This window comes from Dendrobium catenatum, unplaced genomic scaffold (genome assembly GCF_001605985.2).
Source record: "Dendrobium catenatum unplaced genomic scaffold, ASM160598v2 fragScaff_scaffold_621, whole genome shotgun sequence".
In the NCBI taxonomy this organism is placed as follows: domain Eukaryota; kingdom Viridiplantae; phylum Streptophyta; class Magnoliopsida; order Asparagales; family Orchidaceae; genus Dendrobium; species Dendrobium catenatum.
In genome coordinates, this window is record NW_021319083.1 from 26,442,371 (window position 1) to 26,453,088 (window position 10,718).

The 10,718-nt window shown below is 38.1% G+C and overlaps 1 protein-coding gene across 1 annotated transcript in view; it reads left to right on the top strand.

Moving 5' to 3' along the window:
* The window catches only part of LOC110095109 (disease resistance protein RGA2-like), a 34,898-nt gene that overhangs the window by 17,145 nt on the left and 7,035 nt on the right, over window positions 1-10,718 (top strand). Inside the window, exons 4-7 of the mRNA XM_028695027.1 lie at window positions 6,780-7,029; window positions 7,141-7,289; window positions 7,391-7,661; window positions 7,744-7,809. Coding sequence (XP_028550860.1) covers window positions 6,780-7,029; window positions 7,141-7,289; window positions 7,391-7,661; window positions 7,744-7,809 — 736 coding nt within the window. The remainder of the gene's footprint in view (window positions 1-6,779; window positions 7,030-7,140; window positions 7,290-7,390; window positions 7,662-7,743; window positions 7,810-10,718) is intronic.

Here is a 10,718-nt window from a genome sequence, read left to right on the forward strand (position 1 = left end):
AATACAACAATATACCAGTCTGCCGGGGGTCCAAGGGTGCGCTGGCCCCTAGCGGGGTTCGACCTGCCCGGTCAGGTTGCGGGGTCAAGGGGCAGTACCCCTGCGGGGGAGCGGTACCGATCATGTACCTTGCAGTACCGAGCATATACCTAGCAATACCGAGCATGTACCTAATGGTACTGAGCGGTACCTAGCAGTACCGAGCATGTACCAAGCGGTACCGAGCATATATTGGGCAGTACCGAGCATATATTAAGCAGTACCGAGTATGTACTGAGCGGTACCGAGCATGTACTGAGCAGTACCGAGCATATATTGAGCAGTACTAAGCATAGACTATGTGGTACCGAGCATGCACTGAGCGGTACCGAGCATGTACCTAGCGATACACACGTGTCCGATTTTAATTTTAATTTTTAAAATTGCGATACTCCAATGCCGTGTCAGACACGTGTCCATGCTGTGTCCGACGCGTGTCTGTGTCCGACACTGCATACCCTCTTTAAGTGCCGTGTCGGTGCATCTTAGATCAGAAGCAATCAGGCAAGTAAATGTTGCTGCACAAAGGGCCATAATGTAGTTTGAGCCAGAGCTTTTGAGTTTTCCAACTACAAATTGGTGAGATGGCAAACTCTAATCCCAAGTTTATGGATGCTTGAAATTATAGCCCTGAAGAAGATGCACCATCATCATTGTCTAGAATATTTGAGGCAATAAGAAAATTGTCTAAACATGTTGAAAAAATAACTTGGCTGGATCCTCGCCTGTGATTGTTTTCAATTTCAACTAGGCACACCATCTTGCTGAAACAGTCAACCACCACAAAGGTGCCTTGTTCTACCGAGAGATGAACTAAGGAGCGACAACCCCTACTACCATCTCTGAACGACCAAATAAGGAAATTATCTTAGCTCAGTCAAAGATAAATAGAATTCAGAATGAGCGCACCGATGGACCATGAAAATGTTCTTTGCCACGTAGAGGTTAACTTAACGTTCTTCCACACGTATTAAAAAAAGATAAGGAGAAAACCAAAAATTCTTAACCACTCGACAAGCAACATTTTTCTAATGTGCGAAAGCATTTGAAAAGTGATGTTAGGTTCAATAACTTGAAATGAAGGAAGAGTTCTGTCTTGACTCTCGGGAAGTAGAATCACCTTTCTAGTTATTAGCTCTTTATCATGCACAAGTCAAGTTTCACTAAGTAAAATGACATATAACGGGATGGTTCTATTTCATGTCAAATCTATCATAGCTACGAATGAAGATCATGCTAGGCGACATCAGAAGTGCTTCTTTCTTTCTGGCAGGCTGAATCATATACACTTCCATATTAAGAGAGGCTCTTTAGGTCTTCAGTGTCATAAGGACAAATCCTAGATTCCTAGGCAGAAGCCCCTCAACCTACTATCTTTTTATTTCCCTGAGAAAGTAAACCCAGCCTAACCGTCTTGGTCACGACATGTTTATATTGATTGAGTTGGAGGGAATTTGAGACTACGATGGATTCCATCCATAAACAAATCGTCACCCCTGTTACCTTTTTCACTAAAGCTTCACGACTATTTCCAAAGGCACTAGTCATCTCCGGGGAAGTCTATGAATGCCAACCATTACATAAGCCACATCTAGCTTAGGCGAGTTGCAAGCGTGGCCCAGATGTGGGAACCCTAGGAGAGCTTCCGACTCTAACTATCGTCCATGTATGATCAATACTACATGACCAAACTGCCCATTTTCCTCCTCTACTTTCCTTACAACCTATCTTTTTGTCTCAGTAAAGTCTTTCAGTTGCATGTTTTGGTCCTCTCCCCCATTCCTTAGAAAAAGTGAGCCATCGGTTCAGGTACAAGATACTATCAGTACCACTTGGTCAATTAGACATGAAACCCGAAACTGTTGGGCCAGGAGAGGACAACCTTTTGTTCATGCTCCTCTTCCTTCGCTTTGGGAACAGAGGTCCTACGGTAGGTAATAGCAGTCACAAGCAAAGTACTTGATCGAAGGGGACCAACACTACTTCATTGAGGATCCGTTCGCAACAAGAAGCCAGGGATGTCTTGTTCTGTGGTTAACCTTTGTCCCCGAAGCAAAGGAAATGGAGCAAGAACTCGGCTTACTACGAATTTTGGGTGGGAAGAAAGTCATTGATTGTTAGCTCTTTTATCGAATACACTCTTGCGCTGCAAGAAGAGCATGTCTCTATCTATTCAAAGCTCCGAGACAGCTAGTTCAGTTGGTGACATTGGTTCCCCGTAACTTATCTCTCCCAGTCCCCTGGTTTGGCTTTGGCTTAGTGTGATTCCACTTGTGATCGAGTAAGGAAGAAGAAGTCCAGCTCCTTGATTTCAAGAGGAATATAGTCCTTTCTAAAAAGTAGAAAAGAAAACGCTAAAGGGGTTGTTCAAATTATCAAACTAATAATGAAAAAACTGGAGAATGTAAATCCAATTTTCTTATTTGAATTAAGGAAAGAAAAGTATATGAAGCAAACGAAAAAAAAAAAATCAAAAGAAATAATAAGCTTCTTCGTGAATTGTCCATTCTAAATCGAACGATGGATTGGTTAAATTATTCACTAATAGAAAAAAGAATGAAAGATCTTTTTGATAAGACAATCAAAATCAGGAATCAAATTGAACAAAGCACAAAAGACAAGAAAAAAAAAGAAATAGTTCTAATTTCTGATATTAAATGTTTGAGATCACATAAACACATGTAAAATGGCCATGGTGAAAGTCTTTCTTAGTACAGAACAATAGTTTCGAAACTTCTCATACCAGAAGCGAATCGATCTTCCAGGCCGAGAACGATACATAGTTTTTCGAAAACAAAATGCTATCTTTCTCTTATAGCAGACAACAAATGCAAGCATACTCAACTAATCTCATGTAAACGCCTGTTTGCAACTAATAGAAAATGAAAGCTACTTATTCAACATATACTTGAGTGCTCCGTCACTGTGAAAGATTAAGAAATTGACTGGTGGGTGCTCCCTGTCCAATTGGTACTTTCCTTATGACTCTCACTATGGTTGACTTTATATTAGATCGATTCTAATGTTGCTTAACATGCTACTAGTATTGATCCGCTAATAAATCCTGTCTTATCTTTCTTTGCATTTCTTCTTTGTCGAATAAGGAGAAGTGGTGTTGAATCGAACATGAAGAAACATATTCCATTTGTTAATTGGTTGAAACAGGGGATCTGGGATAAAATATAAACTATGCGTTTTCCTCCTTAAAGGAGGATGAGGGTAGGGCAAGCAATGATCCAAGATATAGAAGGAGAGGAGATAGGCTCGAGCAAAGTGAGAGAAAGAAAGTAGCTCGAACCAACTGGTTATCTAACTGCCCCCAAAGTATTTATATTAGATTGAGTTGGATTGTTTTTATGTGTGTTAGTTTTTCCCGCATGCGGGAAAGATCTTTATCTAGTGAAGTATGTTACCAAGCACAATAAGATCAAGCTTCCTATTTGGATATATCTTGTTTCCTATTTGGATAGATATCTATAATCTATGAATTATAGAATATAAGGGGCCCTTTACCTTTTTATATAAATAGACTTCCATTTATATATGGTAGAGGGGCATATCCAATCTTTCTTCGTCGATCAGTTCCCAATTGTTCAGCACATAGTAGAGTAGTTTGGTAGCTCGTAAGGCTCATAACCTTGAGGTCACAGATTCAAATCCTATCTCCGCAACATTTTTGTGAAATCGTCTTTTATTTTGTATTTGTAATAATTAATGACTTTCTTGTTGGGATGAGTTCCCGAAAGACTAAAATATGGTATTGACATATAGAGCACCCTGGATGTTGAACCACATTCAGAAGAGCATGCTTGCTCACTCTCCAAAGAGACTCAATTCTAGGGGAGCGAGGGCTCTGTACAAGGAAAGAAGATTATAAACTTGTTTTCTGGAGACAGAGTTCAATATCCAAGAATCAATCCCAAGTCATTCTACTTTCTCTTATGCTGACTAGCATTTGGAATCTCTTTTTGAACTATCGTCTGACATTACCTGTTGTGAAAGATCAAGAAATTGATCGGTGGGTGTTCTCTGTGAACTAGTACTTTCCTTATGACTCCGATTGTGGTTGACCCTAGATTAGACCGATTCTTCTATTGCTTAACCTGCTAAAAATTGATAAAACTTGGAACACAATAATTCTTGTTTTTGCTTGAAACTAAGCAAGTCGCTCGCTTTCATTCAATTCGCAGCTAGGCTGAGTTTCGTCGGCCCAATTACGAGCCACTAGTCGAATTGCCAAATTCGGCGGAGTCAAGGCTCGTCTCTTCCTCTGCAGATTCAGATGGTAAGACTCTTTTTGGGATTAGGATCTTAGGCAATAGGAAAGCAGATTCCCAGAGCAGGGGATACCGAAAGTTATCTTTTCACTAAACAACGGGGCACCGTTCGGGGACTTTACACAAGGTAAATAGTGGAAATCTAATGATCTCCATTTGTTGGCTCTCATGTGAGAGTCTAGAGAAGATGTCATTGCAGGTGGAGTTGTTGGATTGGTGTCCAACACCTTCCAAATTGTATGATTTTGTTCATGCATCTTCTCCATCACCTATGATCAAACCATTAGGCTAGATGATGTCATTTTATAAAATTTTGAATTACAATGTGTAAGGTTTCACATTATGTAGCATACATTACTTAGCAAATCACAAGTTATGCCAAAACTAACTTAAAGATAGAGGAGGTTTGCATAGCTACATGTCATTTTCTCCCAATTTGCTAAATGTCTAAGTATGTGTTTCAATTAATTTATAAAGCTTATAAGTAGTGGGGTCTTTCGTGAGCATTCATGGTTCATGTTTTAAATCCCATAATGAGTAAATTGATTGAAATCATCCTTGACATCTATCTAAATTTAGAGAATTTAGCAACTTGCAAAAGCACCCAACCTAAATGTTGGCATGCTTAGTCAAATTAATTTGCATGGATAGAATTGCATCATTTGCATCCTGAATGGATGCACATTATGGGTCTTTCACTGATGTCCCTCATGCATGGTAGTTGGAGCGTCCTCAAGGCTCCAATTATTAGAGTGCATGAATCATTTTAACTTAGGATCACAATCCTAGGTTCATACCATTGTGCATGTTGATACAAAATTAACAAACAATCCTCCTTCATGTACTCATCTTTAGGATTTCTTTAGATCATAGTAAATTGATCTTTAGAGCCTAACCATAAGCATTCAAGTGGTGATTAGCTTACATGCCTCTATGTTCTTTAGATAACGCCACAAGTTTCTTCCAAAGTCAAAGTCATAGAGCAAATCACTCATATCCAAATCTCCTAATCATGCCAAAAGTGATTTAGGAATCATTTCAATGTATTGGGAACCCTCTAGTAGAGTCTCCTCTTCCTCATGTATGATGGTTTGGAGCATCTCAAGGCTCCAAACACTTTATTGCATGAATCATTTTGATTTAGGACCAAAATCCTAGGTTCATGGATTTTTTCTTGTTGATACAAAATTAATAAGCTATCTTTTTCCTCATGAATGATGATTTGAAGTGACCATAAACTCCAAATTTATTATTGCATGACTCCCTCGCATCCCTTGGGAGTTACCACCAATCCTCTTGCATGATATTTTGGAATTCCCTAAAAATCCTATACAGGTGGGTCATGCCATAAATCCTTGAGCTTGGAGCCAAATCCGGAGGTCTCGTATCTTTTTTGTTGGAATACAAAGTCCACAAATAATATCCTTGCTCGGTTCTTTCCAAACTCACATAGAGGCTTCCCAAATAACTTCTAAAGAGCCTAAAGAAAGCAATAACAAATTTTTGGGCCAAATCCTAAACTTGTTTGATGTTGTTTATTGAGGCATGCTATCGATAAACAATCATCACCCTCTCCACATGAATCCAAAACATTCATTCGAACTATAAGGAACTCTTCTTGCTATGTAATTCCTCTTCATACATGATGTTTGGAGCCTTCTTAAGGGTCCAATGTTAGATTGTGAATTTTAGCTCTACTTTAGGAGCTACAACCAATCATTACCTCCCTTTTCATTTGTTGATGACACAAGATCAATAAATGAACCTTACACCTCTTTCATGCATGATACTTGGGGCATCCTCGAAGCTCTAATTCTTGTGTTGTATGAGGTCTAGCATGCATTGAGAGATCTCTAGTAGAGCCTCCTCATGCATGATGGTTTGGAGCGTCTCAAGGCTCCAAAAACCTTCTCCTCATGCATGATGGTTTAGAGCGTCTCAAAGCTCCAAACACCTTTTAACTTAGGATCAAAATCCTAGATTCATGCCATGTTATTTATTGATATAAAATCAATAAGCAAGCTTTTCTCGTTTCATATATGATGACTTGGAATACTTTAAAGTTCTAGCATGTCATTATATAAAGATCTTAGAGCTTAGGGCCAAATTCTAGGTTTTTTTTATTATCCGTTGAGACACAGCATCAATGAATAAATGTCCTCCTTAGGCTTAGGATTCTAATCCTATCCTATCTCATTTGCCTAACCTAACATAGGTAGATGATCTTACTTCATTGAGTACAAAACTCGATGATTGACTCTTGATTTGTAATTCCCAAATTACAAATTATCTCTCTTATGCTTGATATTCGGAGCATCCTCAAGGTTCTGAATATGTTATTGCATGAATCCTTGGGGCTTAGGACCAAACTCTAAGCCCTCATTTCATTTTTTGAGCATACGAACCAACAAATAATTTTCATTGTTGCTTGTAAAGCTCATGTTAGTGAGCATATAGTTCCAGGCCTCGTCAGGAGAGATCAGTTAGTGAGCAGATAGTTCTGGTTGATTACTCAATACCACCACTTGAGGTCTATGACAGACCAAAGGGTTATCACCCTGATTGCCAAGTGGTCCCTCGGACCGCCTATTCCAGTTATACTAGATCTGATGTACCCAATAGGTTTAGGAGGTCCCCAAAAGAAGTCAGACATCCTACTCGCCATAATGAGCTATGCTCTGGGGGTCGCATTCAGACTCTAACTATAGATGAGGTAAATGTGGGACGCCAAAAATCCCATACCTCATCTGGGGTAAAGAAAAAATGGAGACCCAAGGTGGTGGCTCCATCAGTTGTACACTCTTCCTGTCCTACCCATGTTTAGCCCAATGACAAAGGGAAAGCAACCATAGAAGTCAATAGTTATGAAGAGTATCACCCTTCCCATGTCAACCCTTCAACATGCAAATCCATTGAAGAAATGATGGAGTATTTGAATGATAACCTTAAGAAGATTGATGAGGATGAGAAGAGGTAAAAGGAGGAAGAGAATCACAAAAAAAATTGATAGAGAATTTTGATCTTGATGAGAATGATCTTATGGATGAGGAGGATATCTATATTCTCCAATATAGCAGAAGAGGGTCCTCTCTTATAGGATACCCTCATACGAATGATTTGTTGGAAGTGGAAGAAGAAGGGAGTGAAAATTCCCAGATCCGTGCTTTGCTTCAACAGTTAAAAAACAAGGATGCTCATCTTAATGATATGACTAAGAGACTGGATTATATGGCTTCTGCCATAAGTGCCCTTTCAACCCATCTTTTGGGTCCCCAAAAAGCCCTAAACTCAACAGATAAACCTTCCACTAGTGCAGAAAAGGCCAAGGAAATAGTTTATCTTCAGGTGTGGAAAACCCATGTCATCATTTAGCTCATTTCAAAGCTGGGTATTGTAATATTGGTGGCAGTGATGCTCTTATCTTCAGGCAGTTTGTTTACCATATGGCTCGGTAAAGACTTTTGCAGAGTTGGAGTCTTTTGTTTGTGAAGAGGTTTGCTGGAGCCCAACATCACATTATTGTGGGAGACCATGTAGTGGAGAAACAAAAATCAAATGAGGCGTTAGTTGATTACATTCTTAGGTGGAGAAATGTTAGCCTAAAATATGAACCACAACTCTACGAACAACATTATATAGAAATCTTACTAAGGAATATTCATGGTCTAACAACACTCATTCTTAAGGGGTTCACTATTAAGACGTTTTAAAAATTGCTTAGTAAGGCATCTATCCTTCAGTTTGAAGCAACTCTGTTGTCCTTAAAGATAATAGTAATGGTGACCAATTCAAGAAATTCAAAAAGAAAATAGTTGAAAGAAAAGGCAGTGTGTTAACATTATCTCTTCAAAAGGGAAAACAAATTCAAATTACTAAGCATCGAAAACCAAGAAAGATTTCAGAGCACCAACCTAGAAAGGATAAGGAGAGAGCAGTCAAAAAGCTTGATTCTAGGGGATTGACAGAAAATATCAATAAAAAAATACTCTTTTAGGAGAGATGCTACAAAGAAAATATTTAAGTCCTTGGTTAATGATGACAATTTTCAACTCCCCAAACCCAAAAGACCAACAGAGGTTGATAAGAGTAATGAGCCAAACTATTGCCCTTATCATAGGATGTTGGGTCATGCTCTATAAGATTGTTGTCTTTATAGATTGGGTTGAAAATGAGTAAAAATTTGGTAGGATGAGTATTCCTGATGCATACTTAGCTAACCCATCACAGGGGTCTACTAAGGTTGTTCATGTGGAAGTCATCCCTTCTGATGCAGGCAAACTAGAAAGAAAGAGCCAAAAGAGGAGAACACCAGGACTAGTAGAACAAAACTCAATTCAAACTAGAATGCTGACATCCAAACAAACACCAAAGCAAACGAAAGCAAAAAAAAAAAACAAAACAAAATTAAAATTAGAAAACACTATCCTCAGAACAACCGACAAGCGGTTTCCTTACATGCAATAAAAAGTAAGGAAAATAAGATAAGTGCAAAAGGGCTTGCAAACCAAGGGTCCACCACAACTACAAGGTCCAACGTCCAACAAAACTCTTCTAGCAAATGTCACCAAGTCAACCAACAAACACCTCCAATAGTTCAAGAAGAAGGATATAAGTGGAGTGGAACTTGTGGAGAGAAGAAGAGGTTAGAAGCCTAAGAAGAAATAGAGAGGGGGAAGAGGGAAATGGAACAAGCTCTCAAGCTTTTCCAAGGAAGAATAAACCCTCAGGTTTTATAGAGATTTTGCTCAAGTATTCAACAACCTTTTATGCTTCAAAACATCTCCAATTTATAAGGGAAAAGGGGGCAGCCAACAACCATTCCATCTCCAATTGAACCAATCAGGTAAGGGGAAATAGAAAGCCAAAATTTATTCCAGAACAACACCCGAAAAGGCTATGTAGAAAATCGAAAAAAGCATCCACATGACAAGTAGCCATGGTAGCCATGGGAGGAACCGAAGGGGCAGCACAAGGGATCGAAACCAGCAACCAGGGGGACCGGAACAGGCCACGGGAAGGAGAACCAAGAGGGGAAAAACTGAAGAGTCATAGAGAAAGGAAAAGGCAAAATTTCACTCCACATAATGAGCTAACAAGAGGAATAACTTTTCATAATAATGAGCTAAACATCAGCTCAAGCATTTATGAGCTAGAACCAAGTAGCTCCCAAAGAACACAACCCAAACCCGAGCAGCCAAGGCCTAACCCGAGAAAAAACCAGCATCCCAAAGACCAAAGAACCCGGGTAGCTAGCACACAAGGTTTGTCATGCCCAAGCACTACCTACTCATTCATGATCATTGGATGTTTTCCATCATAGGATAGCATAAAAAACAAAAAAAAATTCTAATATTCTAATTACAATAAAAACGAAAATATTCTTAATTATGGTTTAATTAAGAATTAAGTGTTTTAATTCATTTTGATTAAGATTATTAGTAATTTTTATTGGTTAGTGATTAATAAATTATGACACTAATCCTAGAAAAGTTGTATTAAAGCAAGTTAATATTTAATCATGCAAATAATAAAAAAAATTCAATTAAAATACTAAGGTACTTTTTTTTTTTTTCGAGCTTGGACATCGTTTGAGCCCTTTGCCTATCACATAAGATTCTAACAAGCAAAGAAGAAAGAAGCAAATTCTAAGAAAGAAAGTATGTAAGCATCTCCAAAGCCAAACATACCTTCAACATAGCCTTCGCTTCAATTGAGCTAAACACAAAAGAAATGGAGGAAATTTTGATGTTATTTATTCTTCTCATATTTCAAGAAAGCATTTGATATATTCGACGTAATTACCCACACCATTTCCCATAAAAAAACTCAGTGGCGAGGATGAAACAAGCTCCAAAACTAAAATCCAAACAAGCTCTTCCACTTCACATTTTTCTAAACTCATCTTTAGAATCAAGTACGACTAAGGGTGCGTTTGGGACGGCTGCAGCTGTCGGTAAAGCAGGTTGTGAAGTTGTTGTCCAGAAAGTTGCTTTCTAAAGTTGCTGTACAAAAATCAATACATTTTGTTTGGGTAGTATAACTGTTGAGTTGTTGTGCTGCTGCTGTATGACAACAAATTACCTTGATACCCTTTTATACATTTAGATAAATATAATAATCAACTAACATTTATGAATTAAAATTAATTAATTTTATCAAATCTTCTATAAGTTTATATATCAAAATACTATAAAATTTTAACTTAACTTTTTCTATCATACTTCAAATTAATTTGTTATGTTTCCATATGCTTTTGTCGAAGCTGGCAATGAGGATGCTGGGCTTATTAAGAGAATTTGAATTTATAATTTTTTGAAAATGATGGAGTTTTGAATACCAAAAAAATAAATACCGATGTGAATTTGAATTTCATCAAAATTTTACTTTTTACTTACTTTTATC